Source organism: Geotrypetes seraphini, chromosome 5, assembly GCF_902459505.1.
Source record: "Geotrypetes seraphini chromosome 5, aGeoSer1.1, whole genome shotgun sequence".
NCBI lineage: Eukaryota > Metazoa > Chordata > Amphibia > Gymnophiona > Dermophiidae > Geotrypetes > Geotrypetes seraphini.
In genome coordinates, this window is record NC_047088.1 from 206,734,273 (window position 1) to 206,757,389 (window position 23,117).

The 23,117-nt window shown below is 45.2% G+C and overlaps 1 protein-coding gene across 1 annotated transcript in view; it reads left to right on the plus strand.

Moving 5' to 3' along the window:
* Positions 1–23,117, plus strand: part of LOC117360618 (sodium channel protein type 2 subunit alpha-like) — a 349,967-nt gene that overhangs the window by 140,663 nt on the left and 186,187 nt on the right. Inside the window, exons 14-16 of the mRNA XM_033944654.1 lie at positions 21–259; positions 4,373–4,546; positions 19,602–19,958. Of these exons, the coding sequence (XP_033800545.1) occupies positions 21–259; positions 4,373–4,546; positions 19,602–19,958 (770 nt within the window). The remainder of the gene's footprint in view (positions 1–20; positions 260–4,372; positions 4,547–19,601; positions 19,959–23,117) is intronic.

Below are 23,117 nucleotides of genomic sequence, written 5' to 3' on the forward strand. Positions count from 1 at the left end.
ACTTTTGTATTTTATTCCAGAGCTTGAAGAATCGAGAGAAAAGTGCCCACCTTGCTGGTATAAATTTGCCAACACATTCTTGATCTGGGATTGTTGTGAATCATGGTTAAAATTAAAGCATGTTGTTAGGCTGTTTGTAATGGACCCATTTGTGGACCTCGCTATTACCATCTGCATTGTGCTGAATACTTTATTTATGGCCATGGAACATTACCCAATAACTTCAGCATTCTCCAACGTGCTTTTAGTAGGAAATCAAGTAAGTTTTATCTCTAGGTTGTATGACAAATAAAAGTCAAGGTTGAACAAATATCCTAATTTCTTTTATTATATCTTGGGTTTAAGATTATGGTTATTGCAGTGTCACTGATTAAAGTGATGCTACTGTTACTACCCATAGCCTGTCATAGAAAGGCAACTTGGAAAACTGGAAAACACTAAACATGGAAAACACTAAACATGACACCGCTTCAGCAGGAAGTCATTTGCTCCTATCATTGTTATATCTACTATTATTTAACTTTATTGCTGCCCTTCTTGGTTTTGTTTCCTTTCTCTGAGGACAAGCAGGCCTTCGTATTCTCACAGTTGGGTGACATCGTCTAACAAGAGCCCAGCACGGACACTTGCTATCTAGAAGTTTGTAGAAGTTTTGTTTCATTGCTGCACTGCGTATATTTTTTTGCCCGACACACAAGAACAGTCCCTCAGTCTTCGTTTTTCTACGGAGCAGAGAGATGTGTCTTGGTGTTCTCTTACCTCAGCAAAATATTTATTTATTTATTTTTTTTGCTAAAGTGATAGTGCCCTCCCAAGCAGGATTTTTTATTTAATTTTCACATATTTTTCTTTTTTTTGTGAGCAGTTTCTATTTTATTCTAGCCTAAGTATTAATTTTTTGTGACTCTTTCTCACGGTTCTAGGCCAATCAGGGCCTTTGGCCCCTCCTACTGCATCCCAAGATGCATTGGGAGGGATAAACCCGGTCATTGCAGTATGCGGCCCTGTAGGCAGGAGAGTGAACTTCCCTCCTGCTGTTTGCTCTTCCAAAGGTATGGGGGGCCCAAGAATGATGGGGGGATGTGGAGGGGATAGAGATGTCGGGGAGGTATGGAATGTCAGAGGATGTTGGGGATGTGCGGGAAATATCAGAGGGAGGGATGTAGGGCTCCTTGGCTCAGCTGATCCTGGCAGGAGGAATCCCCATCAGCTGAGCTGCCAGGAATCCCCTTAAATCGGCTCAGCTGATGGGAGCTTCCTTCTGCCACAATCAGACAAGGTAGTTGGTGGGTACGTCTACAAAACTTGTTTTTGTACATTTTTCATATTGACGTTTTTATTTTTGAAAATGGGCAAAAAAGGTAGGCATCCTAAGAACCAAAACTTACGCTTTGCTCATTTTCAAAAATAAAAGATTAGATGTTTGGCAGCTTTGGACATTTTTCCTGCTGGGTTTGTGGACGTTTTGCACAAAATGTCCAACCTCAGACTTAAGCACATTTTTGATTATGCTCCTCCACGTATTTTGGTATTAGATCTCTAGTGTGTATCTAGTTAGGATTTAAAAAATTGTATTGAAAAAACATGCACTATTAAGGATAACTATTGCAAATTGTAACCTGGAACCTCTATATTTGTTGGTATTGGACTTCTCGTTTGTAACAAGTTAGGATACAACCTTGTATTGTAAACTTGTTCTGAAATTATGTCAAATTATAACCTCTTAACTATGTAATATGTATATTTAACCTGTAACCCGTTCTGAGCTCTTTGGGGACAACAGGATAGAAAATAAATTAAATAAATAATACACACATAATTACAAGTTTCAAACCCAGCATGGGGTCTCGGTTTATATTTGGGCCAGCACCCAGCACCCACTCACCCCTATCCCAGAGTTGTTGCAGGCCTCCACTAGGCTCTGCACCCTGTCCCCCCTCCCTGCCCTGTCCATTGTACTTCATCTGTGCCACGTAACTGGAATCCCTGGTAGTCCAGAAGTGTAGCGAGCAGGAGCAAGCTTTCTGCACTCCTGCCCCGCTGCTAAACCGGTTGCTGAGCAGGAGCGTGCTTTGGTGCTTCTGTTCGGCGCTGAGTGACTTCCTGAATGGCTGCCGCAAATTCAGGATGCTGTTCAGCGCTGAGCAGCAGTGCCAAAGCACGCTCCTGCTTAGTACAGCTAAAGCCAGCACTCATGGCAGTGACTAGCTTAGCAGTGGGGCAGGAGCACAGAAAGCTTTCTCCTGCCCGCTACACCTCTGGACCACCAGGGATTTCAGGTACGCAGCAGAGAGGAGGTACAGTGGACAGGACATGGAGACAGTGCAGAGTCTGGCAGGGAGGGAAGGGAGCTGGGTGGAGTGCCTGGCAAGGAGGGGGCTGGGTGCAGAGCCTGACAGTGGAGGGAGGGAGGGGGCACTGGGTGCAGATCCTTGCAGAGCATGGCACTTGAATATTAAGCCGCCATTCTTGTATTCGAGTCAACCATTTTTCCTCCTTTTATGGGGGGGAATGCAGGTCTCGGTTTATATTCAGATCGACTTATATTCGAGCTTATACAGTGTTTTTCTAATGCAGTTTTGCTTTACATCAGCTTTAGCACACAATTTTAGCTTTTATGTGCATCTCATTGCTTTATTACCTCCAAAGTAAAATAAGAAAAAAAATGTGTTTTAAAAATGATAACATCAGAGTATTCTACTATCCTTGGCCTCTTAATTAATACAGAAAGCCATAAAATATCAACCCCGGTTGAGACTGGATACCCCAATCTAGAGCCTAGATTAGATGATGTGTTTTGCATGAACAAAATGATTTAAGGTTTAAATGCTAAAAGTTACCTCAGAGGATGAAGTTTCAAGTTTGATTTGAATCTGATTAGTAATGGAGTATGGAGAGCATGGGCTAAGACTGAACTGGCACAAGTGCCCTTGTTGCCTGAGCTGGCTCAGTACTGTTCATCAGAGATAGGCATTGGCAAAGGCAGAGGAGCCAGAGCAGAGACAGCCTGAGTTTAGGGAATTCTATGTTTTCAATAGTAGGGGTGAAATTTTGGAACTCATTGACAGGTCAGTTACGATTATGTAAACTTAGGGATACTTTTAAGAAACTTTTGAAGACAGTTATTTGTCAATGTATTTATGTGAACAAAAATACAGTAAGTATTTCTGTGATACTTTTAAAAACTCATGAAGATTTAGTTATAGGACAATGCATTTATGTGAACGAAATGAGGAGTTCATAGTGGAGGATGTAGGAGAGTCTATGAGTATATGTTGTATTGTTGTTTATTTTGTACGTTGTTTTGTAAACTACCTAGACATTAGGCGGTATATACATTTTTAAAATAAATATTCTAGGCATCCAGTTTAGCAAGGTGTAAAGTGGTATGTTAAAGATTTGGTACTGGGGCAGAAGGGAATAGCAAAGAGTAGTTTGCCTGATCAATGATGTTGAAGATGATTTCTTTGAGAGGAATGGCAGTGAATATTTTTGGAATGAATACATTTTTAGGCAACTAAAACAATTTAATGTGAAATGAGATGTTGGAGCCAATGTAATGATTTGAGAAGAGGGGTATGTGATCATAGAGGCATGATCTAGATATTATTGATGCCATTGAAGAGAGATTATTCAGTGGTAAATCAATGAAGAAGCAGGTTCCAGTATAATTTAGTATAATTCAGGGCTTCAGTTAATACGTATCTTGATGTAAGTTCTTTTTGCATAAGATGCCAAAGCTGAGTGCTGTAGAGTGCCTAGCCTGAATGTATCTGTAAATAAACTTATTCTGCACAAAAAGGAAGATTTCTAGTCCTTCCTTAATTTTCTGAGTATATTTGCTTAAACATTTTTTAATGCAAACTTGTTGATTGATGTGTGGCCAGTTTCTCAGTCCAGATATCTTGTTTCTTCTCTCTCCTACTGCCCTGTGCTGATTTTCTCTGGAATTTCTGTAGATGGTTCTACAGCATTGTTGCTTTTTGCTTGCAGAGGGAAATTTGATGGTGATTCTTGAAGCTAGTAGAAAAAGGTTTTGTTTGCAGAGTGCATGGGGTTTAGCCCTCTATACAGATTAAGCGAGAGAGCTAGTGAAATCTGCAATAAGTTCTTATTTGTCTTGTCAGCTTGTAGGAGTTGAGGTTACATGTTGGGTAGTAATCCAGTCATAATGCAGGATTGTGAGCCTGCTGGAACAAATAGGGAAAATGTTTAAGTACCTGATTTGTAACCCATTCTGAGCTTCTTTGGGGAGGATAGCCTAAAAAAAAAGATGTTCTTTCCTCAATAGCACTCAGTCGTTTTGTATACAGTCAGTGTGGTGACAGACGTAATGATGCTGTTCTAAAAATAATTTAAAATGTATTTTTAGGTTTTTACTGGGATCTTTACAGCAGAAATGATTTTGAAGCTGATTGCCCTGGATCCATACTACTATTTCCAGGAAGGCTGGAATATTTTTGATGGTATTATCGTTAGCCTTAGTTTGATGGAACTTGGTCTTTCAAATGTGGAAGGGTTATCAGTTCTCCGATCGTTCAGACTGGTAAGCACATTAACCAATCAAATGTTCTTAATTTTCAGTGGTATACTTCTATTAACTGTAGCTGCATCATAGGACTCATTTATTTATACACAGCAAAGATGTGATAAATAGTACTGAAGTTCAGTGAGTTTCCATTATTTCCTATGGGGAAACTCGCTTTGATAAACGAGCATTTTGGATTACGAGCATGTTCCTGGAACAGATTATGCTCGTAATCCAAGGTACCACTGTATTTTATTTTATTTATTTATTACTATGTTCTCAGGATATCCCCTATCCGAAAAGCACTACATTAGATCTTTTGTTTGTTTCTTAAAGGTTTCATCTGAAGAACATATTCTTCACAGTTGCAAAAATTGAGAGAAAGGAAGACTTCTCTTTAAAGATTCAGGGTGAAAACTAGAAAAATGTAGTAGAGAATTGCTATCTGTAGATTTTCTAAAGACCATAGTGGAAAAGACATTATTCTCTCTTTGCACAAGAATATCAAGAAATGGAAGTTCTGAAATACTTTAAGTTAAAGTGAAATCAATCTTTCCATGATGTGTTTAAATTTTTATTAAATCAGAAGGGAAGCATATACAAAAAGTGATAAACTAATACAATGATAGCACTGAAGAAAATAATCTGCTCCCTAACAATTTTTTTTATGCGGATCACCTCCCTCCACCCCAATTCCTTCCCACCCACCACAACCCAAAAGATGCAATGAAGATCAAAGAAGTAATCAAACATGATAATAAATAAAAAAAACAGCTTACATCTAGCAGCATTCAAGCAAAGAGAACAGTGAGTTCCCAATCAAATTCAAACAGAAACTGATCTAGAGATAGGAACTCAGTATTCAGGAGGGACCTAAGGCTCCCGGGCCTATTCTGATTGGCCCAGGCGCCTTAGGCCCCACCAGTAGGCGGAGCTTTGGGACGGATGGGCCAATCCGACCTCATTCCTCTGTTGGCTGCCTGCCGGACAGGCGGGTTTGGCTCCCGTCTGTCCGGCCAACTACACAAAGGTACGGGGAAGGGGGGTGGGGGGGTCGTGGGGGTCGGCCAGGGGGGTCGCGGGTCGGCTGGGGGGGCGGTCGGAGGTTCTTGGGGGGCGGTCGTTGGGGGGAGGGGGTTTGCATCGAGGGCAGGAGGGCCTGGGATCCCTCCTGCCCGTAATGTAGTGCGGGGTGGGGGTAGGGGGTCGCCGTGGCCAGGAGGGTTTGGGCTCCCTCCTGGCCCGAACAACTAGCGGGGCGGGGGGGTCGCCAGAGCCAGGAGGGCTTGGGCTCCCTCCTGGCCCGATATTGTCGGGGAGTTGGGGAGTCGGCGGGGCAAGAGGATTTGGGCTCCCTTTTGCCCCGATCGTGTCGGGGAGTTGGGGGGGCAAGAGGGCTTGAGCTCCCTCTTGCCCCGATCGTGTCGGGGAGTCGAGGAGTCGGCGGGGCAAGAGGGCTTGACGTCAGAGAAAGGGCGGGACCGCCGGAAGAGGAAGCAGTGCAGGCGCAGGGCTCACAGAAGGGCCGGGACCGCCAAGAGGAAGCAGCAGGACACCGGTAGGAGCTTCTACATGATGGGGGGTCAGGAGGCTGTGGGGGTGCGAGCGATCCTTTAGGGTGGGGGTGCGGGTGCGGGTGGGAATGCGTACGAGTGGTCCTTCGGGGTGCGGGTGCGTGCGAGTGGTCCTTCGGGGTGGGGGTGCGAGCAGTCCTGCGGGGGGGTGAATTGGACGTCGGGGGGGGCATCAGGCTTTCAGGGTGGGGACAGGACTTCAAGGGGGAGAGGAGAGTGGGTGCGGGCGAAATGAGAGTCGGGATCTCCAGAGGAGAGTTGGGGCGGGCGAAAGGAGAGTCGGGCGGCGACGGGAGAGTCGGGAAGCATGCGCGGTATACGGGTGTGCGCGGTATATAAAAATTTCTTTACATAAATTACAGTTTCCCGAGCACTATACCCGTGTGCGCGTTTTACACGGGTGCGCGTTATCTACGTGAAAATACGGTAGTCTCAGCACTAATATGTATTGCACATATTGATAATTTGTTACTACAGAGCAACGCTGAACAGACGTATAAATGGTTACCCAGTCTCACAGAAACAAAGTAAAGCCCAACCCATGCTACTTCATGTGGTGCCAGTTCTAAAAGGGCATTATAGAGCCTGGATAATAATTTCTTGTACATAGGCAGCTTAAAATAAATAGTAACATTGGGAGTTTGATGTAAATCCCTTTGTATCTCTTTTCTCTGCAACAAAACCCAAATGTGAAATATTGATAGAAAGGAATTTTTCACTCTATTATCTCCTACAGATATTAATGGGACACAAGTCTTTACAGTATTTGATTACCAACTGAGCTAGATTTTTACACAAAAGACCAAAATATTCTAAAGAGGAAGGAGAATAATCTTGTAATAAACTATAGGGATGTATCAAACTTGAAGTTCCTATTTGCAACTTAAGTAATTCCCAATCAGTATGAATATGACGTGAGTATGAATATTCAGCATTTGATCTCCCCCCTCTCCATTATCTCTTAACTATGGAGGTGTCAAATATAGATTTGGAAGGTAATATTTTTTCAATGCTTGCCCAATGTTTTTCTACAGGCTGGCCAAAATGTGCTTTTAACTTCCTCAAGAATTACCACTCTATAATCGTGCCATAAATGGGGGACCTTTACCTTAGTGGTTGCGACTTTGTTTTAGGCTCTCCGGTTACACAAGGCTTTCAATATGATTTTGCTTGTAGGAAGGGCTGCCTGCTGGGTTTACGAGTAACAGCTGACCCAAGAAACACCTCAGTTGGACAGGGCTGCTGCTGAAATGGTTTAGAAGTTTTACCACTAGTATCTGTTGACTTAGGGAAGCTTTTCATTTCAGTGAGGAAAGAAAATGTCACTTCCCATTAATTGTAAGTACTAAACGAGTGGGATACCATAAGTCTACCTGATATCCTTTACCCTGAAGACCTTTCTTAAATGTCCATAGATTTTTTTCATTTGCACATCATTTCCAGGCTGAGATCTGGAAAAATTCTGATGTGCAGATTATCATAGTGGCAGACTTTATCTTGCCTGGCTTTGTACAAGATGCCTTCTGTGATTTGATAGCACAGCAAATTAGCAATCGGGCACAAGGACCCGCTCAATCTCATAAAGAGACATTATGGAGGAATCAGGATAACATGTAGTAAATATTTGATGTTCCATAGAGTCAATACATATTATCATCTCATATTTAATTGCTGATTTGTGATTAAAATGAGGGGATTAAAAAATAAATTAATAGGTGGGAGGCAAGGAGCTCTTTCAAGCACGTCTGTCCCACATGAGCACTCACCGGAAGTCTCTAGCTTGCAAATTATTATTGTTAGTCTCTCTTTCCAACCAAAATTGTCTAGTAATCTCAACATTTGGGGAAATAGTTTATGAGAATACTAGGCATTGTACATTTTCTATCCAAGTACCGAGCTCTAGAATAAGCTGCCTAAACATCTAAGAATGCAGATCTCACTTGATAACTTCAAGTTGGATCTTAAGACTTTCTTTTTTGCTAACATCTTTGGCTAGACTTCAAATTCCTTCATTTGCAAATGTGGGAAGCGGACTCCAGCCATGCAGCTGCTGTATCAATTTGTACACATACACACACACCTAGAATACCTCATAGCAAGTACAAGAAGTAGATTTGGACAAGCAGGGCATTATCTCAGGAGTTAAAATAACTAGATAGATGAAACTGTTAACTGGCATTTTTGTATTTTTGTTGGGGGTGTTTCAGGGATAGAGTCGGCATTTGTCAAGTTAAATGCCGATATTTAGCACTTAACTGGGCAGGATAACTGCTTAAACAGTACTGCATAAAAGTCAGTCCTATATTTATGTAGTGTCATATAGCCAGTTAAATGTTGAATTGATCAGATACCATTTTCTTTACGTTAGTGAGACATATATAGGAAACTACACCAAAGGGAGCAGCAGTGATTTTTTTCTTTGAATATGGTGTGGCCCAGGGGGTTATATCAGCATATTGAATGAAGGCTGACAGCGTCTTTTATAATGGGGCTCCATTTTGATATTTTTAGATACAGGGAAGAATGGTTGTGTTGAACCTCTGAAGCAGCCGGAATGTATGGCGAAACAGAGATCTTTGTCAGGTCATGATATCTGTGGATATGATATGGATTAGTTTATTGGAAAGACTTAAATTTGGTTGAAGAGAATGAATGCAGAAGGAAAAAGTTTTTTAGATTTAAGATAAGTGAGTTTCATTCATACCAAATGATGTTCCAGTGATGTATATTTTCTGCTTGCATGTAGCCATTTTGAACTGAATATGAACTTAATTGAAAAAGCTGATAGGTGGAGGGTTTTTTTTTGTCTATGATTGTTCGTAAATAAGGCAGCCTGAAGTTGTTATAATGAAACTGCTACTTAAATCGGAGGCTTTTTTTTCTCCATCTAGGTGCATCATTGTTCGTAATTTGGCTCATGCAGCAGGTTGCAGTACTGGATTGAACTTTAGCTATTACAACAGTATATTGAATATTAGTTTTTGTGAATGAACTTGTACCCTTTTAACTTGATTCAATTATTTCAATTATCCCAATATTGACAGGATAAATGTTACATCAGATAGCGCTAGGGAGGTAAAATTCCTAAACATAATAAATGACTGCTTCTAGAAGTAATTGTTCTAGCTGAAAGGGGGCGAGCTGTTTTAGATATACCGTATTTTCACGCAAATAACACGCACCCGTATAAAACGCGCACACGTGTATAGCGCGCAGAAATCACGATGATAAGCACAAAAACTTTGGTATAACGCGCTCACGATTATACCGCGCATGCTGCCCGACTCTCCGTTCACCCCCCTGACTTCCGTGCACTGCCCCGCCTCTCCGTGCGCTGTCCCGACTCTCCGTTCACCCCCCCCTGACTTCCGTGCACTGCCCCGACTTTCCGTGCGCTGTCCCGACTCTCCGTTCACCCCCCCTGACTTCCGTGCACTGCCCCGCCTCTCCGTGCGCTGTCCCGACTCTCCGTTCACCCCCCCTGACTTCCGTGCACTGCCCCGACTTTCCGTGCGCTGTCCCGACTCTCCGTTCACCCCCCCTGACTTCCGTGCACTGCCCCGCCTCTCCGTGCGCTGTCCCGACTCTCCGTTCACCCCCCCTGACTTCCGTGCACTGCCCCGCCTCTCCGTGCGCTGTCCCGACTCTCCGTTCACCCCCCCCCTGACGTCCGATTCATCCCCCCCCCCCGGCAGGACCATTCGCACCCCCACCCCGAAGGACCGCCGACTCCCCGACAATATCGGGCCAGGAGGGAGCCCAAACCCTCCTGGCCACGGCGACCCCCTAACCCCACCCCGCACTACATTACGGGCAGGAGGGATCCCAGGCCCTCCTGCCCTCGACGCAAACCCCCCTCCCCCCCAACGACCGCCCCCCCCCCAAGAACCTCCGACCGCCCCCCCAGCCGACCCGCGCCCCCCCTGGCGACCCCCACGACCCCCCCTTCCCCGTACCTTTGGAAGTTGGCCGGACAGACGGGAGCCAAACCCGCCTGTCCGGCAGGCAGCCAACGAAGGAATGAGGCCGGATTGGCCCATCCGTCCTAAAGCTCCGCCTACTGGTGGGGCCTAAGGCGCGTGGGCCAATCAGAATAGGTCCTGGAGCCTTAGGTCCCACCTGGGGGCGCGGCCTGAGGCACATGGTCGGGTTGGGCCCATGTGCCTCAGGCCGCGCCCCCAGGTGGGACCTAAGGCTCCAGGGCCTATTCTGATTGGCCCACGCGCCTTAGGCCCCACCAGTAGGCGGAGCTTTAGGACGGATGGGCCAATCCGGCCTCATTCCTTCGTTGGCTGCCTGCCGGACAGGCGGGTTTGGCTCCCGTCTGTCCGGCCAACTTCCAAAGGTACGGGGAAGGGGGGTGGGGGGGTCGTGGGGGTCGGCCAGGGGGGTCGCGGGTCGGCTGGGGGGGCGGTCGGAGGTTCTTGGGGGGGGGACGGTCGTTGGGGGGGAGGGGGGTTTGCGTCGAGGGCAGGAGGGCCTGGGATCCCTCCTGCCCGTAATGTAGTGCGGGGTGGGGTTAGGGGGTCGCCGTGGCCAGGAGGGTTTGGGCTCCCTTCTGGCCCGATATTGTCGGGAAGTCGGCGGTCCTTCGGGGTGGGGGTGCGAGTGGTCCTGCCGGGGGGGGGGGATGTATCGGACGTCGGGGAGTCGGCCGGGCAAGAGGGCTTGGGCTCCCTCTTGCTCCGATCGTGGATGCGGGTGCGGGTGGGAGCGCGTGCGAGTGGTCGTTCGGGGTGGGGGTGCGAGTGGTCCTGCTGGGGGGGTGAATCGGGCGTCGGGCGGGGTGGGAACTATGTTTGAAAACTTTCGTATACCGCGCTCACGCATATAACGCGCGAGGGGTATGCGCGGTAGGTAAAAACGCGTATAACGCGCGCGTTATATGCGTGAAAATACGGTAGTCCTTAGTGGAATTCAAGTCATAATGCATTAAGTAATGGTGTTGGGTCTGCTGGGAAATAGTGATCATAACTGATCGAATTTGAGCTAATATCTAGTGTGAAGTTAGAAAGGAAATTTACTGTTGCAGCGTTTAACTTTCGAAAGGGTGACAGTGGTAAAATGAGAAAAATGGTTAAAAAGAAATTGAAAGTATCAGCTGTAAAGTATCAACTGTAAAGAAATTGAAAGTATCAGCTGTAAAGTAAAGCTATAAAGGGTTAGGACTTTAAATCAGGCATTGGCGTTATTTGAAAATACCACCTTAGAAGCCCGGACCAGATGTATTCCACATTTTACCAAAAGTAGAAAGAAGAGCAAACGACAGCCAGCATGGTTAAAAGGGAAAGTGAAAGAGCTATTAGTGCCAAAAGAACATCCTTCAAAGAATGGAGAAAGGATCTGAATGAAGAACATAAGAACATAAGAAGTGCCTCTGCTGGGTCAGACCAGAGGTCCATCGTGCCCAGCAGTCCGCTCACGCGGCAGCCCAACAGGTCCAGGGCCTGTATAGTAGACCTCTATCTATATCCCTCTATCCCCTTTTCCTTCAGAAAATTATCCAATTCCTTCTTAAACACTAATACTGTACTCTGTCCTATCACGCCCTCTGGAAGCTCATTCCATGTGTCCACCACCCGCTGGGTGAAGAAAAACTTCCTAGTATTGGTTTTGAATCTGTCCCCTTTCAGCTTTTCCGAATGCCCTCTCGTTCTTGTAGTTTTCGAAAGTTGGAAGAATCTGTCCCTCTCCACTTTCGCTATGCCCTTCATGATCTTGTATGTCTCTATCATATCCCCTCTAATTCTCCTCTTCTCCAGGGAAAAGAGCCCCAGTCTCTCAGTGTATGAAAGGTTTTCCATGCCCTTTATCAAACATGTCGCTCCCCTCTGAATCCTCTCGAGTATCGCCATATCCTTTTTAAGGTACGGCGACCAGTATTGGACGCAGTACTCCAGATGCGGATGCACCATCACCCGACACAATGGCAGGATAACTTATTTTGTTCTGGTACTCCTCTTGATTATGCCCAGCATTCTATTCGCTCTCTTAGCAGCCACTGCACACTGTGCCAATGGCTACATTGTCCCGTCCACTATTACCCCCAAGTCCTGTTCTTGGGTACTCTCAGTCAATAACATCCCTCCCATCGTATAGCCATGACCTCGTGTTTCTGCTTCCCACATGCAATACTTTACATTTCTCTACATTGAACTTCATCTGCCATCTCGTCACCCATTCCCCTAGCTTGTTCAGGTCCCTTTGTAATTCTTCGCAGTCCTCTTTGGTCCGAGCAGCACTAAATAGTTTGGTGTCGTCTGCAAATTTTATTATTTCGCACTTCGTCCCTGTTTCTATATCATTTATAAATATATTGAATAGCAGTGGTCCGAGCACCAACCCCTGCGGAACACCACTCGTGACCCTCCTCCAGTCCGAGTAGTGGCCTTTCAGTCCTATCCTCTGCTTCCTCCCCGCCAACAAATTTCTGATCCATCTGTGTACGTCTCCTTCCACCCCATGGTTCTTCAGTTTCTGAAGTAGGCGTTCATGGGGTACCTTGTCAAAGGCTTTCTGGAAATCTAAATATACGATGTGTATGGGGTCCCCTTTGGCCATCCGTTTGTTAATTCCTTCAAAGAAGTACAGTAAGTTTGTTAGGCACGATCTCCCCTTGCAGAAGCCATGTTGGCTGGTTATCAGAAGTTTATTTCTTTCAAAATGCTCATCGATGCTGTCTTTTTATCAACGCTTCAGCCATTTTCCCCGGAACCGATGTCAGATTCACCGGTCTGTAGTTCCTTGGGTCACCTCTCGATCCCTTTTTAAAGATGGGCGTAACATTGGCTATCTTCCAATCCTCTGGGATCACGCCTGTTTTCAGGGATAGATTGCAAACTTGCTGTAGTATTTCCGCTATTTCCTCCTTTAGTTCTTTCAGAACCCTTAGATGGATTCCGTCCGGACCCGGCGATTTGTCAGTTTTTAATTTTTCTAACTGCCTACGTACATCTTCATGGATGTTAGTTTATCTGTTTGGGCTCCTTTGAAGATTTGCTAAGGTTCTGGTATGTTGGATGTTTCCTCTTTTGTAAATACAGATGAAAAAAAGATGTTTAGTCTTTCCGCCACTTCTTTCTCCTCCTTCACCACTCCCTTCCTGTCTCCATCGTTCAGCGGTTCTACCTCCTCCCTAGCCGGCTGCTTCGCTTTAACATATCTGAAGAACAGTTTGAAATTTCGTGCTTCCTTGGCTAGCCTTTCTTCATATTCTCTTTTGGCTTTTCTAACCACACGGTGACATTCTTTTTGATACTTTCTGTGCTCTTTCCAGTTCTCCTCAGTTTTGCCCTTTTTCCATTTCTTGAATGAGTTCTACTTATCACCTATCGCTTTCTTCACTTCTTTGGTTATCCATGCCGGGTCTTTTGTTCGATTCTTTTTGCACCCTTTTCTGAATCTTGGTATATGTAGATTTTGCGCATCGATCACCGTGTCCTTGAATAAAGACCAGGCTTGCTCTACAGTCTGCCATTTTTTGGAGGTGTTCCTAAGTTTCTTCCTTACCATTACTCTCATCGCTTTGTAGTTTCCTTTCTTGAAGTTAAAAGTTGTTGCTATGGTTCTCTTTCCCTTCGGTATTCCTACTTCAACTTTGAACTTGATCATATTGTGATCGCTGTTTCCCAACAGTCCCACTACTTCCACTTCCTTTGCAGGTCCTCTTAACCCATTTAGAATTAGATCCAAAGTAGCATTCCCTCTCGTCAGTTCTCTAACAAGTTGATCCATGAAGCAATCCTGTATGGCCTCCAGGAATCCGGTCTCTCTGGTGCATTTTGAGCTTCCAAGACTCCAGTCTATCCCAGGATAGTTGAACTCTTCCATAATAATCGTGTTGCCGCTTTTGCATTCTCGCTTCATCTCGGCTTCCATTTCTTCATCGATAGCTTCAGTTTGCCCAGGTGGACGATAGTACAGTCCCATCTTTATCTCGGGCCCTTTCTTTCCCGGTATTATAACCCATAGCGATTCCAAATTGTTGGTTGTCGCTGCTGTATCCACTCTGGTCGAGTGTATGCTTTCTTTTATGTATAGGGCTATTCCTCCTCCTTTCTGACCTGAACTGTCCTGGCGGTAGAGTTTGTACCCCGGCAGTGCTGTATCCCATTTGTTTTCTTCATTCCACCATGTTTCGGAGACCTCAAGGATGTCTGTGTTCTCAGTTTTGGCCATGACTTCTAATTCCCCCATTTTGTTCCTTAGGCTCCTTGTATTGGTATATATGCAATTTAGGTCCTGGTATTTTTTTGTCTTCCCTTCCTTTCACTGTGCTTCGAATTTTATTTTCTTCTCCTGTGCTGCAATTCTTTTATCCTCCTCTTCTTGGTTAGTCAACTCCTGTGTTTTGCCCGTTGTTTCTTCCCAGCATTTTTCCCCCTTAGTATCTTTGCAGGATACCTTCTTCCAAATCGTCGACACTTGGTTGACTGTCGGCTTTCCCCTTCTACTTAGTTTAAAGCCTGCTCTGTTCCTCTCCTGACGTTGTTTGCTAGAAGTCTAGTTCCCGCCTCGCTCAGGTGCAGTCCATCTCTCCTGAAGAGCTTGCTTTTACCCCAAAACGTTGTCCAATTCCTCACAAAGAGGAACCCCTCTTCTTCACACAATCTCCTCATCCATGCATTTATTGATTGTAGTTCCAGCTGTCTCTTCACATTTGCCCTCGGTACTGGTAGGATCTTTGAGAACGCTATTTTCTGGGTCCTCATCTTCCACTTCCTTCCCAGGATCTTGAACTGTTCTATCAATGCACTTCTTCTGTAGTCTCTCCTGCTAACATCATTTGTCCCGATGTGGATCATTACTGCAGTCTCTGCCATCTCTGCTCCTTCCAGGATCTTTCCAATTTTGTCCATGATGTCCTTTGTTCTCGCTCCTGGGAGACAGGTCACTAGTCGATCCTCTCTTCCACCTGCTATGTGGCTGTCTACGTTCCTTAGGATTGAATCTCCCACCAGGATCGCAGACTTTCCCTTTTTCAATTTTCGCTTCAGTCGCAGGTCTGTGTCCTTAGTGTGCTTTACTGCTTCCTCCCCTTCCTGCAGAGTTCTTCTTCCTTGGAGTCCAACTGCTCTTGTCCTCTATTCCATGCGGGTGTATCTTCATCCTTCTTACGATGTTCTTGTTTTTCCACCCTCCTGTAGGCCTCTTCGATGAACTCCTCAAGCTCCCTGACTTGTTCCTCGATGTGCCTCTCTCTCTGTCTCTGGGTCTTCAGCTGTCCTGGGTGGGTCTTCTGTTCTGAACGCGTCTTCTTTGATGTGAAGTCCCTCCAGTTCTTGAATCCTGTACTTCAGTCGACTAACCTCCTTCTTCAAGTTTCCCAGTTCCTGACACTGACTGCATACATACGACTGCCTCCCAGAGGGGAGGTAATCATACATATGGCAATCCGTACAGTACACTGGGAAGCTCATCTTCTGGATTCCCTCTGCTTCCATTGTTGTCCGTGTATTTGGAGTACTCTATAATTAATGTACCGGTGCCTTTTGCTCGTGTGTGGGTGTGCTTTCTTCTGTACCTGTTTCTTCCTTGTATGTGTGTGCTCCTTCTGTGCCTGCCTCCCCCTTACCTTTAGTGCCTGCCACTTCCTTACCTTGCTGCCTTTTGGTTGTGTGTGCTGTCTTAACTTTTACCTTACCTTTCCTGTGTGTGTGCGCTCCTTCTGTGCCTGCCTCCCCCTTACCTTTAGTTCCTGTCGCTTCCTTGCCGTGCTGCCTTTTGGTTGTGTGTGCTGTCTTAGCTTTACTTTACCTCTCCTGTGTGTGTGTGCTCCTTCTGTGCCTGCCTCCCCCTTACTTTTAGTGCCTGCAGCTTCCTTACCTTGCTGGTCTGCCCTGGTGTCCTTGATGACTTGGCTCTTCGCAAAGGCCCTTCGCAAAGGCGCGCTCGCTAAAGCGAGCGCCTTTGCTGCTCACTGAATGGCTGCGCGCCGTTGGCTCCTTCCCTTTTAAGGGGGAGCTGGGCTTTGGAGTGTTGGTGACGTTGGAGAGGTAGGCGGAGCTATCTCTCGCCTCTGCCCCTCTCAGTCTCCTGCCTGCCTCGCTCTCCGCTCCTGCTCCCGACTCTCCGCTCTTCTTCTCTCAGTCTACGTTCCTGCTTCCGAGCCCCAGCTGCTGTTCAACCGCCTCCCGACTCTCTTCTCCTTTTCACGGCCTTCGCCTCGCCGTTGGCTCCTTCCCTTTTAAGGGGGAGCTGGGCTTCAGAGTGCTGGTGACATTGGAGGGGTGGGCGGAGCTATCTCTCGCCTCTTCCCCTCTCTGTCTCCTGCCTGCCTCGCTTTCCGCTCCTGCTCCCGACTCTCCGCTCTCCTTCTCTCAGTCTCCACTCCTGCTTCCGAGCCCCAGCTGCTGTTCAGCCGCCTCCCGACTCTCCTCTCCTTTTCACGGCCTTCGCCTCGCCGTTGGCTCCTACCCTTTTAAGGGGGAGCTGGGCTTCGGAGTGCTGGTGACGTCAGAGGGGTGGGCGGAGCTATCTCTCGCCTCTGCCCCTCTCTGTCTCCTGCCTGCCTTGCTCTCTGCTCCTGCTCCCGACTCTCCGCTCTCCTTCTCTCAGTCTCCGCTCCTGCTTCTGAGCCCCAGCTACAACATAAGCACTGGCAAATTAGATGCAAAGCATTGATTTATCAAAAAAGGCTAAAAGAAAATATGAACTAAAACTTGCCACAGAGGCAAGAACTCACAATAAAAATTTTGTTAAGTACTTCAGAAGCAGAAAGCCAGTGAGGAAATCTGTGGGATAGTTAGATCATGGAAGAGGACAAGGACATAATGGAGAAATTGAATGAATTCTTTGCTTTGGTCTTTACAGAAGATGATGTAAGAGATCTAACTGTACCGTTTGGTTTTCAAAGATGACAATGCAGAGGAACTGAAAGAAATCTCAGTGAATTTGGAAGATATACTGAACCAAATTGCCAAATGAAGGAGCAGTAAATCACCTGGATTGGATGGCATGCATTCTAGGGTACTGAAAGAACTCAAACATGAAGATTAAAGGGAAGAGTTCCAGGGTTGTTCTGTGAAATTACAGACCAGTAAGTCTGACTTCAGTTCTGGGCAAAATAATAGAAACTGTTGTAAAGAATAAAATTACAGAACACATAAATAAACATGGTTTAATGAGTCAGCATGGATTCAGCCAAGGAAGTCTTGCCCCACCAATTTGCTTCATTTTTTTAAAGACATGAATAAACATATGGATAAAGGTGAAGCAGTTTATATGTATCTAGATTTTCAAAAAGCTTTTGACAAAGTTCCTTAAGAGAGACTTTTGAGAAAATTAAAAAGTCATTAGATAGAAGGCAATGTTCTGTTGTGGATTAGGAATTGGTTATTGGACAGTAAACAGAGGGTAGGTTTAAATGGCCTTTTTTGTCATGGGAAGAGGATGAATAGTGGAGTACCACAGAAATCTGTACTGGGACCAGTTCTATTAAACATATTTAGAAATACCCTGGAAATCAAAACAAGTGAGGTGATTAAATTTGCAGATAACACAAAACTTTTCAAAGTTGTTAAAAACACAAATAGACTGAAAAATTGCAGAAAGACCTTAGGAAATTAGAAGACTGGGAATCCATATGGCTGTTGAAATTTAATGTGGACAAATGCAAAGAGGTACACATTGGGGAAAAATAACACAAATCATAGATACCTGATGTTAGGGGTCCATCTTAGGAATCAGCACCCAAGAAAAAGATCTAGGTTTCATTGTAGACAATGCACAGAAATTTGTACATTTTGTGGCGGTAGCCCAAAAAAGCAAACAATGCTAGGAATTATTAGGAAACATGGTAAATAAGACCAAGAATTTCATAATATCTCTGTTTCGCTCCATAGTACAATCTCACCTCGAGTATTGCATTCAATTCTGGTTACCTCATCTCATAAAAGATATAGCAGAGTTAGAAAAGGTTCAAAGAAGAGTAACCAAAATGATAAAGGGATGGAATGCCTTTCATATGAGGAAAGGCTAATGAAGATAGGGTTCTTCAGCTTGGAAAAGAGACGCCTGAGGGAAGGATGTGATTGAGGACTACAAAATCCTGAATGGTGTAGAACAGGTAGAAAATCTTTATTTTTTTTAGTAGAAAGACTAGGTGACACTCAGTGAAGTTACATGGAAATACTTCTAAAACAAATAGGAAGAAATATTTTTTTTTACTGAAAGAAAAGTTAAGCTCTAGAACTTGTTGCCAGAGGATGTGGTAACAGTGGTTAGCATAACTGGGTTAAAAAAAACTGTGGATAAGTTTCTGGAGGAAAAGTTCACAGTCTGCTGTTGAGATAGACATAAGGGAAGCCACTGTGTGGCCTTGGATTGATAGCATGGAATATTGGTACTATTAGGGTTTCTACTAAGTACTTGTGACCTGGATTGGCCACTGTTGGAAACAGGACACTGGGCTAGATGGACCACTGGTCTGACCCATTATGGCTATTATGTTTATAAGAATGTACATAGTAGGGACCTGGTAGATCAACTGGCTTCCAGGTGGATCCCATGTTTCTTTTGCTGAACTTCTGATCCTCAGAATCATTGCTGTTATATCAAGCTATCATATCGTTTATATATGTCAAGTGGGTGAGAGGGATGAATACTGCTGGGAGTAGTTATTTTTAAAAGGCTATTTCCATGTTCATCTGGGGCAGACCTGCACAACTCAAAAATGATCCGGGGCTGCAACGAGGTCGGAAAATGTAGCGAGGGCTGCAGGTAGTGGCCACAGCCCGAAGCACCCGGAAGTGCGTGGATGTTGCTGTGATGACATCACGCGCATGCATGACATCATCATATTGACATCCACCCAAAGATTTACCAGGAAGCAGGTGGGTGGACGGACAGTAGGAGTTCACCGTGGCGCGGGCAGCAGTGAGAGCCTTATTGGGCCGAATGTTGTGCAGGGCTGATCTGGGGTAAAGCTGCATACTTTGCCCACTTTTTAAGCTTTTGAAAATCACCACTCCCATGGGAAGTGGAGAATAATCAATGTACAGTTCTATATGTACTTCTGTGTTTGGCAATGCTTCTCTAAAATACCCTAGGAATTTTCAGTGTCCCAACCCAGACGCCTTAATTCCTCTCTCGATGTCCCATCTAAAACTGTGTTTAACATTTTTGGCACCCCTCTCTAAACCTATTCTAGTTACACTATCCTTTTTTAGATGGGGGCCTTTACCTTGTAGAGATTTAATGATATCCTTTGGTTTGTTCTCTATCCTTTTTCAAATAATCCTGAACATTACTGCAGCTTATCATGGGAGTCATCCTGCAATACGCAGTTACTGCAGGTTGGTGACTCCCGTGATAAAACTATTGTTCTCAACTGGGAAAGGCCAAAATTACGTATAAACCATGTATGGTCAATTGTAAACCCCTGGTTCTAATTTATTACACTTTGCTCACATGCAGCTATTATGTCATAAATGTTTTCAGGCATTAGAATTACTTCATTTAATTTGAAACTAATAATTGATTTCAATTTTTTTTTTCAGCTACGAGTTTTCAAATTGGCAAAGTCTTGGCCAACATTAAATATGTTGATAAAAATTATTGGCAACTCAGTGGGGGCTTTAGGAAATCTCACATTGGTGCTGGCCATCATTGTCTTCATTTTTGCTGTGGTTGGAATGCAGCTCTTTGGCAAAAACTACAAAGAGTGTGTCTGCAAGATCAATACTGATTGTAAGCTTCCACGCTGGCATATGAATGACTTCTTCCACTCCTTTCTGATTGTGTTCCGAGTCTTATGTGGCGAATGGATAGAGACAATGTGGGATTGCATGGAGGTTTCTGGGCAAGCCATGTGCCTCATTGTTTTTATGATGGTTATGATTATTGGAAACCTGGTGGTAAGTAATAAGAAATTATTTTCTGAAACAGAAAAAAAAAAAAAATACCCATATGAGTGGATAACAATTGTCACAAGCAATTTGATGTATTTCTTTAGGTCTGTAAGATTTTTTGCAACTTAAAGGTCATTTGTTTTCAGCTCAGGTAATAAATAGAAATAAAACCAAAAACACAGAAAAGAAAAGGGGACAGTACCTTTTAATTGAACTTTGATTACCTTTTGAAAGCTAATAAAAAATGTATTGTTAGTCCAATAAAAAAAAGGTATCGTCATTTTTCCTGTGTTGTGTTTTATTTTATTTCTATTTATTGCCTTTAAAAGTGGATTAAGACTATCACATCACTTTACAGTTCAGAGAAACACATTTATTAAAAGATTGGTTGTATTGTCAATGGTAGCTTGTGATGTCTGTTGTCCCTCTCCTAAATTGTGTTACATTTTCTGACTCTGTTCTTATTTCTGCTTACAAAGAATAGGAAAGGTATTTTAGACTTTTTCTACGATTGACTAAACAGTTTAAATTCATAGGCTTGGTGGTCTGATCAGTGGCGTAAATGGCTTGGTGACCACCCAGAGTGAATCACCCGCCTCCAGGCAGTTTGGGGAATGAGGTGCATGGAGTGGTCACGTGGGCGTGGATCCTTATGCATGCAGCTGTCGGCTCTGCCAGTCCCCTACCCCAGGAAGTTGACATCAGAAGGGGTGGAGGCTGACAGAACTGATGGCCACACAAATATGGACTGCAGCCCTGTGACCACTCCACACACCCCTCAACTTCCTGTACCTGGGGAAGACTGCCCCTCTCGTCCCTCCCTTGGTATACTAGGGGCTGATTCAGAATTTGGGAATTTACTCTAATATTTTGTGTAGCAAGTTGTGACCCATATGTGCTATTTTTATCACATTGTTCTTCCCTATGCTGTTTTGCCACATTCAAAATTTTCTGAATACTCTATTAAAATGGCTGTATTACATATGTCATATACATGTGCTTACAAATACAGAGTTGAAGATAGGGACTTCATCAACAAAATATGTATACATCATCTTATGATGCCAAAAATGAAAACTTTTATTTCTGGATCTATTACTTATGAAATACAGATTCTGTAGCACCTGGTAGACTGGTCCTTACGAATGGGTTATATACCTCACTGCTACCAGCAGGTGGAAACTGAGAACAAACTTGTATATATCAGGATAGCTTCCCCTCTTGCAATCCAGTCTTCCTCAATCTCCATTAAAGCAGGTGGTAAGACTAATTCGACTCCCCTCTTAGTACTGTTAGAATTTTGTTTTGGAATCCAGGGTTCCCCTTTTCTGCTGGATAGAGCTTGGACGGGTCATGTTTGGAGATCCGTCCGACCTCAGGGGTGTTAAATTCGGTGGGTCTCGTGCTGGGTCCCTTCCCCCACCTTCTTCCACCTCCCCACATTTTTGTAGAGGTGCCTTAGCCAGCAGCCTGGCCCCCTGATTGGTCAGCGCTCCAGCTTTGAGAGCCATGGAGTCTGTTCTGACTAAGTGAAAACAAACAAACAAAAAAATCCTGAGGTGTGCCAGTCTAAAGGGCTCAATTCCCTTTAAAACTGACATTTGTATTATTTTTTCTCATCTAACCGGCACTTTTATTACAGCTAGGGTTTTTTTTTTAGTCTCGTTGGCAGCGGTTGCCGGCGGCCAAGGCACTCCGCCACATGTACCTTACTGCCGGAGTGGCTGGGGATTCTCTTTTTGTGTTGGTTGGTTCCTCAGTCTCAGCGTCAGGAAAGTCCCAGGCTTTTCAGACACGACAGGCCGCAGGAGCTCCGATTTTGGCAGTTTCAGGTCCAATTTTGGTGGGAACCTCCTCCTTCATTTCTGTTACCTCAGGTGACCTTCCCCCTGTTCTGGGCAAGGTATGACAGGGTCCCCTGCTGGGGCAGGGAGTCCCTTGGGGCCACCGTGGGTTTTTCCCCCTGAATTTATGTGAGCACTGTGTAAAGCTTATGTGCTGGCGGCTGGAGGTTCCGTGTCCACTCTGGGGGGGGAGGGTTTGCCCTCGACGTCTTCCTTGGTGCGGCCCCAGGCAGCTGTGGTTTTGACCCCCTCTACTCCTCTCGTCCTAGTGCCCGAGGGTGTCTTGGGATGAGGATTTTTGCCCAGAGGAACAAGTAGTTATTGATGAGGACCTGGACCCTTGGGGAGATTTTCAGGATCCTCTTGGGGGGTCGGATTCCACCAGGGAGGGGTTCGAGTACCCCACTGCTGGTGAAGATGCATTTGTGGTGCGCATTTTTCAGCGTGAAGAGCTGCATGAGCTAATTCTTCAGGTCTCCTCAGTTTTGCATACGGGGACCCCTTGCTTAAGGGAATCCGCTCTGCTTCCCGCTCTTCCTAGGCATCAGGATATTCAAGACATTATGCTCACACAGTGGCAGGTGCCGGAAGCTCCCTTTCATTTTGGCCGCTCCATGCCACGCCTGTATCCCATTCCTGAAGGGGATAGGGACACTCTGAAGTCCCCTGTGCTGGACGTGATGGTCTTGGCCATCTTTAAGAGGCATACCGTGCTTGTTGAGGGCAGTGCCGCCTTGAAGGACCCAGAGGAGCGTATGTCGGAGTCCCTCCTTAAACAGAATTTTGATGTGACAGCTCTGGCAGTGCAGGTGGCAATGTGTGGCGGGCCGAGCATGTGCTTGACAGTAAATCTGAGGATTGGAAATTGCTCAAGCGCAAGGTAGCAAAGATTGAATTGGGTTCTTCTTATCTTTCAGATTCCATGTATGACCTCTTGTGAGCTTCTGCCAAGTCATTGACGTTTGCAATGGCAGCTATCTGTACCTTGTGACTTTGCGCTTGGTAAGTGGATTCGGCGTCCAAAGCTAAGCTTTCTTTTAAAGGATCTTTCTTGTTTGGTGAGGACCTGGACAAGTTAATTCAGACTCTCACTGATTCTAAAGTGCCTCATTTGCCTGAGGATAGGCCTAGGCCGCTGGCTCGAGGTGGGGCTGCTCGTGGGCATGGGTGTGATTTCCGCCACTTCCGCCCTGGTCGATGGGCTGCCTTTTTCAGTCTCCTGGGCTATCTAGAGGCAGGTTCTTCCAGCGCATGCAGTCCTATTGTGGGGCCTGCTGGGGTGCGGGTAGTGCCCCCGACGAGTCCCCTGCCGCCCATCCTG